This window comes from Acomys russatus, chromosome 16 (assembly GCF_903995435.1).
Source record: "Acomys russatus chromosome 16, mAcoRus1.1, whole genome shotgun sequence".
Taxonomy (NCBI): domain Eukaryota; kingdom Metazoa; phylum Chordata; class Mammalia; order Rodentia; family Muridae; genus Acomys; species Acomys russatus.
Window position 1 is genome coordinate 46,745,800 of NC_067152.1, and position 12,745 is coordinate 46,758,544.

Consider the following 12,745-nt stretch of genomic DNA (forward strand, 5'->3'; position numbering starts at 1 on the left):
TCCCCACCTTCAACTAGGGCAGAACTGGTGAAGGCTCCTGCGTCTGCCCCATGCCCACAAACACCAAACAGTCAACTGAGGACAACTAAACAGGCGTCCATCCCTAGACGGATCCAGACCCTCCCCTCAACATGATGCATGTCCTCCAGCACCTGTGGCTGCGCGGCAACCTCTGGCTCTTCACAGGCACTGGAGACAATGGGGGCTGCCTGAGCATCAGCCCCTTAGCTCTCTGGCTCAGGTGAGGGGGAACGGAAGCAAGGCAACTCCCTCAGGGACACAACTTCTGTGACAAGGAGCCTCTCCCCTGGCTCCCTGCTCCAGGCATCTGGGGTGCTGTTGTGCCAGGGCAGGTAGGAGTGCACCCTGAAGCCGCCCTTCTGCAGGCTGCAGTCGGCGGGCACCAGCTCCACTCCCAGCTCCGAGGACTCCAGGATGCTCAGTTTCCAGCGCTGCAGGTCCTGCTGTTCAGGTGCACTCTGCAGCTGGGCCACCCTCACCTCACCAGGGTCCAGCAACATCTGCCAGCGCTGGACACGGGTTCTCACAGCCCAGCAGGGAGTCATTGACAGCAGGTAGCAGACAGCATCAAAGCCACCCAACAGCAAAGCAAACTTCAGGTCTACCAACCAAGTCTCTGCTTCCAATGGGTCCATGGGCCAGGTGGGGCTCAGCTCCAACAACACAGGCTGCCCGGGAGATGGGCTCTCATTGAAAACATCCCACCAGGACAGAGGAGGGATGAGCCAGTGGGAGCAGGGAGAAAGGCCATCAAACCTCCAGGGAAGGGCCTGGGTCCACTCAGCATCCTCTGGGCCCAGATCCAGGGGTACAACTTCCTGAGGCCCCAGCTCAGTGGGCACAGGCTGGGGTCCCAGCCCTATCCCTCCTGTTCCCACAGGACCTGGTGCCGGGCCGCCGTGTGGCAGATGCCCTGGCCACTCCGCAGGCTCGGACCCGGCCGCCGAGAGCTCCATGGGCTCAGCATCGCCCCCTTCCTCTTCCCAGTCTCCTATCTCCAGCATGTTTTTAACAACCAGGAACGCTGCCTTGAAGCAAGCAAAGCAGATCTTCATCTGGTCTCCATGGACAAGCTGGTACAGCCAGGCTGCATAGAGGCAGGACATGCCCTTGTCGCCATGGCGGACACTGACTGGGGGACACATGGCCAAGCAGCCTGCCTGCAGCTAACTGGACGGAGAGGGGGAGACTTGCTTGGTGGAATCTCAGCAGCTGAGGTCTCCAGGATCGTGAGATGCTGGGGACAGGCGGGGAAACCTGAGAGTGGGAGAAACAGGAGACAACGGGGTATTACAGGAGGCCTAGGGTGTTGGGGCCCCAGGACACGGGCCCGCGGCGGTTCAAGAACTGGGTGCCAGTTCAATGGATACCTCCTTGACTTGAGCTTCCAGAACCTTCTTCAGCTTCTCGCTTGCTCCAGGATCTGGAAAACTAAAAAGGCAAAAGAAACGAGGCTTGGCTCCCCCCTGCTGGGCAAGCAGTCAGGACCACTGTGGGGAGGGGTGTTGGGACTCAGGCCCTCAGGGGGCTCAGGCTCACCTGGAGCAGGTGGAGGCTCTTTCAGCACACCCACCGCTTCAGAAGCTTCCTTAGGGTCACAAGCCTCAATTCCACACTAGGGCCGGGCTACCAACCGAAGGAGGCTGAGAAGCCTAAGCGAAGACCCCATCCAACCAGTCCCAGCCAGCCCAGGCCCACCCCATCCAACCGGTCCCAACCAGCCCCTGAGCACCTTCCCACGTTCACCTTCCTGACTCAGCTCCCTGCAAGCCGGCTAATGGATGCCGATCTCCCCGCCTTATAAAGGCGGAGCGCCCATGATGCTCTAGCTCATTTACATATTTCCCACAAGCCCTAAAAAAGCGCAGGAAGCGAGGGCGCTGAGTCACCCTGGCGCCCCCCCCCGCCCCCGCACATGTGCCCTGGCGCCCCCACAGGACGCATGCGCGGCACCCCTGCTTCCTGTGCGCTGCCTTGGGGTGCCGCATGCCCCCTTCCCCCCCGGGTCTCTGTCGCTTCGAGGGATATCTTGCTGGGGCAAAGAGGATTCCTTCTTCTCGGCCTCTTTAGTAAAAGTTCTTTAAAGCTTGTGAAAAACGCTCCCTCGGCCTCCACTGTGGCTTAAACTCAGTTTTCCCCCCTCGGGCCTTTCCATTCTTAGACTCTTGCTAGTATCCTTTGTAGACTTTGGGACCCTGAGACAAACCAGGCAGAAGAGACAAGGTTTCCAGCGGCGTCGCTCCGAGCGCAGCCTTCACAGCACAGAGGTCCACTCAGGGTGCTAGCCCTTCAAGTTGGTGCTCGCAGTCCGTCCCCGACATCCATGGCGAGCCCCTGTCGCGCAGGGCAGATTCACTCTCTCTACAGATCCTCCGGGCTGGCCTCCCCTTGGCGTCCTGCCCTGCCCGGCCCTGGCCTTGACCTCTGCGACCATTCGGTTCTATCCAGAATGTCACACGTCTGGCCTCAAGCAGCAAGGACTATCCCAGTTTCCTTGCAGGATACAAGGCTAGGTTTCCTGGGTGCCCCGGAGCAGCCCGAGGCAAGCTTTACTTCAGGGCTCAGGAATACGCCTTTATCTGCACATATCTCTGTGTATCCACTCACTTTTTGAAGAACATCTGGCTGTTTTTTGGGTTTTGGTAATCTGGTAATTTAAAAAGCCATAAAGCCAGGCTGCGGTGGCGCAAGTCTTTAATCCCAGCACTATGGAGGCAGAGGCAGGCGGATCTGTGTGAATTTCTGTCTACAGAGTGAGTTCCAGGACAGTCAAGACTACACAGTGAAACCCTGTCTCAAAAAACCCAAAAATACTTACCAGCTTTGTGTCGGTCTTCTCAACTTGAGCTTTTGCCTCCTCTAAATAAACACGGAGGGGCGCAAAACGATACATTGTGTCCTGAGCCACTTGTGTTGTATGAAAATTGTCGGGTTTCCCACGCCACCCGCTGGCTCTTTCCTTCAGGGTCAGAGTCTCTGAAGCGCCATGCACAAAGTTGCAAGTCCTGGAAAACGGTGATCCAGACAAAAACAACAGAAAAACGTTCAGTAAATGGCCATAGCATGAAAAACTACTCTGTCACAGACTGGAAACTGGAAGTTAGGATCCAGGCTTGAACAGAGAGTTGAGTCATGTCTGGGTCCTTTCGCTCCAACCTCTTCGCCTGACAGGGAGCAGGATTCCTGAGGCATCTTTTTGTAAAGGCAGCTAATTGGGCTGGGGGATGGCCTAGTGACAGAGCTCTTTTCCTTCGCACATTCAGGCCCCAGGCCCCCTATAAAAACAAAGGCACAGCTGAGTGAGCAGTGGTGTGCACCCCTTTAATTCCAGCACTGGGGAGGCAGAGGGAGGCAGATCTCTTTACATTCAGGGTCAACCCGGTCTACATAGTGAGTTTCAGGACAGCCAGGGTTACACAGAAAACCCCTGTCTTGAGAGGAGGGGTGAGCAAGCCAGCCAAATCACAGAGCGAAATGTACTAATCTCGTTTACAAGAGCTCCGAGGCCCTGTGACCTGATTACCTCTGCTGGGTCCCACTCCTGACCACACTGGGTTAAGATTTCCATGCGAAGGGGATGGGTCACAAACCTTCAGACCTTAGCAGGCATGTGCAGACTCCATGTTTGTTAAACTTCTGAGTGTATTTTTTAGTGAGGGGGCAGGGGGTTGAGTTTTTTTTTTTCTTTTTCTTTTTTCTTCTCCCATCTTTAAATTGATGTCTCTGTACCGTGTGTCTGTGCAGACTTTTGCTTCTGAGAAACAGTCAAGACTGAACGCAACTGTCTTAGCCACCACTCTGTCCTTGTGAAGACACATCATGACCTAGGCAACTCTTATAAAAGAAAACGTTTAATTGGGGGCTTGATTCCAGCTTCAGGTTTAGTCCGTTATCGTCATGGTGGGAGCATTCAGCTCTCACAATTCTGGCTCTTCAGGCCAAGAGAGAGAATCTGTCTCTGGCATGGGCTTTTAAAACGTCAACCCCCACCCCCAAGTGACACACTTCCTCCAATATGGCCACACCTCCTAATCCCGCTCATCCTTCTCAAACAGGTCCGCTCTCTGACCACGGAGCGCTCAGATATATGAGGCTATGGTGGCCGTTGCTATTCTGCCCATCACAACAACTCTCACACCGGGGAGATGGCTCTGACACCAGAGACCTAGGAACTGAGCTCTGCATCCTGAACCCACACAAAAGCTGTTCGGAGTCAGGCATGCGCCTGCCACCCCAGAGTCTTACAGGGAGGGATGTGGCAGGAAAAGATAGGAGACTCTCCAGAAGCTGGTGGGACAGATGACCGAGCAGCAGCCAACGACAGAGACCCTGCCGTCTCAAACAAGATGGAAGGTGAAGATGGACACCAACGCTATCCTTTGGCTTCCACATGTGCTCTGTGACACACATGTACCCACACATTCATGTACACAAACAGCACACACACACACACACACACACACACACACACACAGTTTCTTCAAAAAAATTCCACTTTAGCTGGGTGGTGGTGGCGCACGCCTTCAGTCCCAGCACTTGGGAGGCAGAGGCAGGCGGATCATTGTGAGTTCGAGGCCAGCCTGGTCTACAAAGCGAGTCCAGAACAGCCAAGGCTACACAGAGAAACCCTATCTCAAAAGACCAAAATAAACAAATAATTCCACCTTAAAGGTAGAATTAAAATAACAACAACAACAAAAAGGTTTATCCCGGAGCCAAATATGAGTGATTATGGCCCTAGGACACAAATTGAAGTCATGTGTGCCAGTACGTAACAGTGCTTACAGTAACAGAAAAAGACAGTTCTAAGACAAGACACTTTCCAAATCCATTGGGTGGACACATCAGACAGGTGGGTTACAGTCGCGCGGGAGACCTCTGCTTACAGGCCTCAAGTGCTGGCTGACGACAGTCTCACGCTGATGGAAGCTGGGGCCCTGCTCATACATTCCACAGAGATTTATCTACCATTCATACAGTTCCTCACAGGCAGAGGTAGGTGACAAATGGCTATGTGAAGGCTGAGCTAGCTCAAGGTATCTGGCCTTAAATATTCTAACCACACCGCGGTCTCTGGAGTCCCAGCATTGTACAAGGGTCAGTGAGGAGAGGCTTCCTTTTAGAAACTTGACTTCACAGTTTCCTGTCACCCAAGCAATACATTTTGTGCATGTAGAGGCCAAATAGTATTCCAAATATTATTTCACATTCCCAGTTGCTAGGAAAGCTCCTTCCTAGGATCTGATGAAAATGAAGCTAAGAAAATAGCAAAGTGGTTGTAAAAGAGAGTGGAGATGCCGGGTGTGGTGGCGCATCCTTTAATCCCAGCACTCAGGAGGCAGAGGCAGGCGGATCGCTGTGAGTTCGAGGCCAGCCTGGTCTACAAAGTGAGTCCAGGACAGCCAAGGCTACACAGAGAAACCCTGTCTCGAAAAACAGAGAGAGAGAGAGAGAGAGAGAGAGAGAGAGAGAGAGAGAGAGGAGTCACCATGTATGCTGGGAACTGAGCTAAAGTCCTATGAAAGAAGTACCTCTGAGCATCTCCCTGGCACAACCCACTGTGTACATTAAAACTAGATTGACTATGTGTTTCCGCCTATATCTGACAGGGATCTCTTGTGTTCTATAGAATATGATGTTTCGAGAAACCCTGTCTCGAAAAACCAAAATAAATAAATAAATAAATAAATAAATAAATAAATAAATAAATAAAGTAACTTTTATTCCCCTGACTTAATTATCATCTTGGAGTTTTGCTGCCTTTGTCAGCTTGTCCTCTCTCTCTGCAACCTGTCTCTAAACACCTGTCCTGGTAAAAACTGCCTCTGAGCTCCATGAACTGAACTGCTGTGAACTCCGCTCCCCTGCACTGCCTCTCAACCCGCTGACTCAACCGAACTGCCTGAACAGAACTGACTGGAACTCAGAGATCTGCCCGCCTCTGTCCCCTGAGTGCTGTGACTAAAGGTGTGAACCACCCACGCACGCCTGAACCTAAGCTTTTCGTTACCTGAAACTTGTACACCACCAGGCTGGCCTTGAACTCAACGAGCTAGCTGCTTGCCTCTGTCTCCTGAGATTAAAGGCGTGTCTGTATTCTAGCCAGATCACACAGACCCGGCTGGAGCAGCCACGTTTTTGAATTGTGTGTTTGTATCTGTAAGACCGTACGGATGTTTTACCTGCATGTGTGTCTTTGCACCACCTGCATCCTGGAAGCCATGGCTTCCTGGAGAAGGGATTGGGTTCCCTGACACTGGGGTCACAGACGGTTGTGAGCTACCACATGGGCGCTGAAAGCCAACCCTGTGTCCTCTAGAAGAGCAGCCGGCGCTCTGGACAGCTGAGCCAGCTCTTACCTTAGGAAGGGCAACAAGCTTTAATAGAAGCAACTTAGTTATGCCCGTATCGCTTTAGGTCTCAGGTCTCACAGCCCTCCTGCCGCGAGACAGAATCCCACTGCGTAGACCAGGCTGGCCTCAACTCACAGAAATCTGTCATTCTCTGCCTCCTAGATGCGAAAATTAAAGGAGTGCACCACCACATGCAGGCATTAGTAAAAATACTTTAATATAGGTTGAAGCGTATCCAGGTGTAGGTACGGGCTTCTCAAGGGAAATTCACCTTTACAAATGGCAATTTTTAAAATATGGTATGGCGCCTCTTTTCTTTGTAGCTTTTTCCTTAAAATTGCCCATATAATATTCTTGTTTGGTATATAAGTTTTCTCTGCTTGAACATACAGAAAAGGAGAGGCAAGGTCAGAGAGGGATAGAAAGGAGCAGGGAATAAGTGTATTTATATTTTTTTCCAGAATTTCTCTTTAGTCTTGATATAATCTCTAAATGTTTTCTTTTTGTAATTTCCTACTTAATTTTAGCATCTCTGTTTAACTTAATATATTCTGGAGCTCTTATTAATTTGTAAGTTACCAATTTCACTATTTTTTTTTCTTTTTTTACCAGACAGGGTTTCTCTGTGTAGCCCTGGCTGTCCTGGAACTCACTTTGTTCCCTCAGAACCCTAATTGTGCGTGTAAGAGACGTGCCCTCACAGAGACCGCAGGACAACCCGTGGGACTCGTTCTCTCCTTCCACCAGAGGTTCCCATAATTGAACTCAGGTCATTCATTGGGCTTAGCGGCAACTGCTTTAACCTACTGAGCCACCTGTCCAGCGTGCTTTCTGCGGTGGATCTAACAAAGGACACCCTGAAAGGGACCGGTCCCACCCACAGTTAAGGCAGATCTTCCTGGACCCGCTGAAGCAGCCAGGACACCCCTCACAGCAGCCAGTCTCTCAGATGACAACAAACACTAGCCACAGAGTCTCACCTGACACAGACTGGGGTAAAACTCAGCCAAGAACAGCCTTGAACTCTGACCCTCTCCTCCTTCCACCTCTACAATGAGGTTTTAGGCCTGAGTCTCCACGCACCCAGATACTTTTGGGTCTTTTAAAGTCAACATCCTGGTAGCCTAAGGCTACAGTGTTAGTTTTCTATATAGTCTATTCCTTCCTAAGGATTTTGGTTGGCTTGCTTTACTTGGTTGCTGTAAGTAAACAGCACAGCTGGGCAAAGTAAAGGACAGGGGTGAATTTCCTCAGCTCTTCATGCTGAAGTCCAAGGTCAGGGTTCTAGGAGATACACCGGAGGGATCCACTTTCCCTGGGGTACTGGGTCAAGGTTAAACACTACCAAATATTAGTAAACACTTAAGTGTCGCTAGCTGCTTTCAGATGTGTTCTCTGAAGAGATTCCCTTAAGTCTTTCTCAACATATTTTTAGTGTTTTCTGAGAGACCGAAGGAGGCATTTGATGTGCCCTGTCCTTCTCTGGTCAGGCTGGAGTAAGGACCTGTTAATCAAGTGTGTCCTGTGGCTTCTGCTAGTTAGTTAACGGGTTCCCCTCCTCGCTTCCTTCCATGTCCACACTTATTCACTCCCTAACACTAGACAGGAGAGAAAGGACTGAGGAGACAGGGGGTGAAGTTTAATGGTTGGGCAGCTTCCTGCTGATTAAGGGCATCAGGTCCCTTTGGGCAAGTTTGGTCTTCACCATCAGGAGACCTGATTTCTTCTTTCTGTTCCTTTGTGCATGACTACTTGACAAAAGCAACCAACAGCATCCAAGCACCGGCCAGCAGCCAACAGCAACAACCGCAGACCCGCCTCTTGGGGCCCTAACATTTATATATCCTCTGAAAAGCCCCAAGAACCCAAAACATCTCACAGTCACAGAAACTATCTGCAGCTGGCAAAGCCACACCCCTGCTAGAGCACGAGGCAAATCACAGTCAGCTGCTGCCAAGCAGCCCCACATCCTCACGTAGTCCCATAAAAGAAACTAAAATCACAAAGTTCTAACTACAGTATCTTACTATTTATTTAATCTTTGAGGCAGCCTTAATATTTTGCCCAGACTGTCCTCAAACCTGAAGTGATCCTCCTGTCTCAGCCTGGCCTCCCAAACGCTGAGATCGCAGGCCTGCACCAGCCTGTTTGACTTCTGAGGGCCAGCGGTGCTGACTGTTCCCTTGTCAGGCTAGCTGTTGAGGACAGACCAGCTCCTTCAGAGGCCCACCACAATGACACACATACTCCAGGTGTGGCCACCCCAAAGAACTCGATATTCCAGCTGAACTAGCCTTGGTGACCTCTCCACGACCGTACAGCTGTTTTCTCCCAGAAAAGGAGACATTTCTCCTTGTGGCCCCAGATAAGGCCCAGGATTGGTGAAAATGAGAGAGAGAATTTTCAATTAGCTCTCTAAATGAGCCAAAACCCCTCATCCAATCTTATGGTGTCTGCTTAATCCCCCTTGAGGCCCGCACACAATGTTCCAGGTTTGAGTTTAACCAGATGTGTTGTTAGCTCAGATAAACATCTACCCTCGGGTGCTGAGGAAAACAGGAACTAAGGACGTTTCCGTGTAACTAAGTCTGACCTTACCCCGGATCTGCCTCCGCAAAATGCTAATATTCAAATGTTTGAAACAACCAATCGTGTGTGGCCGCGCCAAAATACCCCGCCCCCCCGGCCCCCGACCTTTGCCTATATAAACCCCAAGCCCCTGGGCTTCTGGGTTGACTCCTCTGTCTCCTGCGTGAGATACGTGTCGACCCGGAGCTCTGCCAATAAACTACCTGGTGCGTTTACAGCAAGATGGTCGTTTGTGTGTCTTTGGGTCTGTGCCACCCCGAGGCTTGAGTGAGGGTCTCCCTTCGGGGATCTTTCAAAAACACAGTCTTCCATTTAACACCTGAGCCCCACCCCCCAACACCACACCACTCCTGACTGTAAAACCAGGTTGTCTATTCACCTTTTCTGTTGTTGTTGTTGTTTCGAGACAGAGTTTCTCTGTGTAGCCTTGGCTGTCCTGGACTCACATTGTAGTCCAGGCTGGCCTCTGCCTCCCAACTGCTGGAATTAAAGGCGTGCACTACCATGCCCGTCTGTCTATTTACCTTTTAAGTCATTCAGAAAAGACATCTTCTGTGCTGCTGTACCTGGTGGTACAGCACAAGGCCCAGTAAAAGTCTCCTCTTGGTGTAGAGATTGCTCAGTGGGTAAGAATGCTTCCTGCACAGACGCGAGGGCCTGTGTTTGGAACCCATGGGCTGGCTGCTTTTATGCCAGCTTGACACAAGCTATGGTTATCTGAGAGGACAACACCAAGATTGAGAAAATGCATCCAAATATTAGGCTCTAGGCAAGCCTGTAGAGCATTTTCTTAATTAGTGACTGATGGATGAGGGCCCAGCCCATTGTAGGTGGGTCTGCTGCTGAGCTAGTGGACTGAGAAAGCCATGTGGAGCAAGCGAGTAAACAGCACCTCCCCCCTCACCCCATCATGACCTCTGCATCAGCCCCTGCCTAAGGGTTCTTGGCTTGTCTGAGCTCCTGCCCTGACTTCCTTTGGTGATGAACAGTGATGTGAAAGCCAAACACACCCTTCCTCCCTGAGTTGCTTTGGTCATGGTGTTTCATCACATCGACAGTAACTCTATAACAGACACCCCAGCATCCATCCAGCACAGTGGAGGGACAGCAGACAGGCAGATCACTAGACCCATGGCCAGCCAGTCTAGCCCTGAAATGGCAAGCTCCAGGCTCAGGGAGAGACCTGTCTAGAGGGAATAAGGCTTCTCTCTGGTGCTCTGTGTGCATGTGTGTGCCCACGCCAAGCGGCCTTCCCACACCTACTCATGATGTGTGGTGTCAGACTCTCAGGAGGGACGTCCTCTGACGTCCTCTGACTTGTTGATGGACACCCATGCTGCGTCCTTGAGTTGTGGACAGAGAGGGTGAACCCTGTTCCTGAGCCTTTAACTCTTCCCTAGGACCTTGTTTGACCTCCAAAAGATTGACTTGCGGCTTCAACATGAGACTTGTGGAAGGACACAGTTCTCTTTCCCTTTGTATTTAAAAAGAAGTTAAGGAAGCTGGGTGGTGGTGGCACACACCTTTACTCCCAGCACTCGGGAGGCAGAGGCAGGTAGATCACTGTGAGTTCGAGGCCAGCCTGGTCTATAAAGCAAGTCCAGCACGGCCAAGATAACATAGAGAAACCCTGTCTCAAAAAACCAAAAAGAAAAAAGAAAAAAAAAGAAGTTAAGGGAAAAGCCAGGTATGGTGGCACGAGCCTTCATCCCCACCTTAAGGGCTGTGAGCTGCTTACCAGACTGAGCTATAGGATAGGATTCTATCTCAATAAAACAGTGTAAAATACAGCTTTTATTACTACCACACAAGAATACCAATAAATGTCTTTTATAACGACCAGCGGTACCACCATCAGGTAATTTAACCCTCTTTCCAAACGTCTATTCAGCCACCCAAGAAGGCTGCATTAGCCTCAGAAATTCGACAGCAAACGTGCTTGTAACAACTGCTCCTGGTCACTGCTGCACCTTAAACACCTCTCAAGGGTGAGTGGACCTCGGGAGCTGCAGGGTGAGTGGACCTCGGGGGCTGCAGGGTGCGTGGACCTCGGGGGCTGCAGGGGCGTGGACCTCGGGGGCTGCAGGGTGAGTGGACCTCGGGGGCTCGGGTGCTGGACCTCGGGGCTGCAGGGTGAGTGGACCTCGGGGGCTGCAGGGTGAGTGGACCTCGGGGGCTGCAGGGTGCATTGGACCTCGGGGGCTGCAGGGTGCGTGGACCCTCGGGGGCTGCAGGGTGCGTGGACCTCGGGGGCTGCAGGGTGAGTGGACCTCGGGGGCTGCAGGTGCGTGGACCTCGGGGGCTGCAGGGTGCGTGACCTCGGGGGCTGCAGGGTGAGTGGACCTCGGGGGCTGCAGGGTGCGTGACCTCGGGGGCTGCATGGTGCGTGACCTCGGGGGCTGCAGGGTGAGTGGACCTCGGGGCTGCAGGGTGCGTGACCCTCGGGGGCTGCAGGGTGCGTGAGACCCGGGGGCTGCAGGGGTGCGTGGACTTCAGGGGCTGCAGGTGCGTGGACTTCAGGGGGCGGCAGGGTGCGTGGACCTCGGGGGCTGCAGTGGTGCGTGGACCTCGGGGGCTGCAGGGTGCGTGGACCTCGGGGGCTGCAGGGTGAGTGGACCTCGGGAGCTGCAGGGTGAGTGGACCTCGGGGGCTGCAGGGTGCGTGGACCTCGGGGGCTGCAGGGTGAGTGGACCTCGGGGGCTGCAGGGTGAGTGGACTTCAGGGGCTGCAGGGTGCGTGGACCTCGGGGGCTGCAGGGTGCGTGGACCTCGGGGGCTGCAGGGTGCGTGGACCTCGGGGGCTGCAGGGTGAGTGGACCTCGGGGGCTGCAGGGTGCGTGGACCTCGGGGGCTGCAGGGTGCGTGGACCTCGGGGGCTGCAGGGTGAGTGGACCTCGGGGGCTGCAGGGTGCGTGGACCTCGGGGGCTGCAGGGTGCGTGACCTCGGGGGCTGCAGGGTGCGTGGACTTCGGGGGCTGCAGGGTGCGTGGACCTCGGGGGCTGCAGGGTGCGTGGACCTCACTCCTCTTTGTTTCAGTAACACCCTGACTTTTTATTGATGAGATACAAATCCAGACACCATGTGTACCTCTCTGGACTACTGACTTCATGTGTAATTTGCTTTGATGATGATTTAGAAATAGAAAAATGCCAACAAACTGAAGCCATTACTTTGCCTCTGTCACCTTTCTTTATTACCCACCGCGGTCACACCCACAATGCCAGAGCTTAAGGCCATTGTTATTTGTTTTTACTATAGTTTATTTGGAGAAGAAATGTCTTCAGGCATACACACACACACACACACACACACACACACACACACACACACACACAATATAGATTCTTTTTTTTAAAAAAAACTGCAGTGAAATTGTTTTTCCTTTGGAATCTTGGAGACTTTCAATGTCCATGTTGTGGCATGTGGTAAACACACCAGGTGACTCAGTAAACCACGCCCTCCGTTTGGGGTAGTAGAAGCTAGGCAGTAGACGCCAGCCCTTGATACTGTTATCTCACATGCACCTGCTTCATTGCATATCGATAACATGGTTTTCTGTCTCTTATATACCTTATATGCATGTACTATTATGTATTTATTTATTCATAGATCCACCTTACACACACACACACACACACACACACACACAGCCAGCTACAGGGCGCAGCATGGGAGGGGTCTGGAAAACCTCTAAAGTCCTACCCTAACATCAGCCTTTCAGTCCCACGGCAAGTGGGAAAACATTCCTCCGACGGGATTAGGGTCCAACCAACCTGTGGAAA

The 12,745-nt window shown here is 52.2% G+C and overlaps 1 protein-coding gene across 1 annotated transcript; it reads right to left on the reverse strand.

Annotated features, from left to right (window-relative positions):
- Positions 1–224: 224 nt before the first annotated feature.
- Positions 225–1,166, reverse strand: LOC127199907 (testis-expressed protein 19.2-like). The gene has a single exon (XM_051157893.1). It carries the CDS (start codon positions 1,164–1,166, stop codon positions 225–227), a length of 942 nt encoding a protein of 313 aa, XP_051013850.1.
- Positions 1,167–12,745: the final 11,579 nt, after the last annotated feature.

Excerpts from the sequence above, each read along its gene's own strand:
- LOC127199907 (XM_051157893.1), bottom strand. The coding sequence starts at position 1,166 with ATGTGTCCCCCAGTCAGTGTCCGCCATGGCGACAAGGGCATGTCCTGC.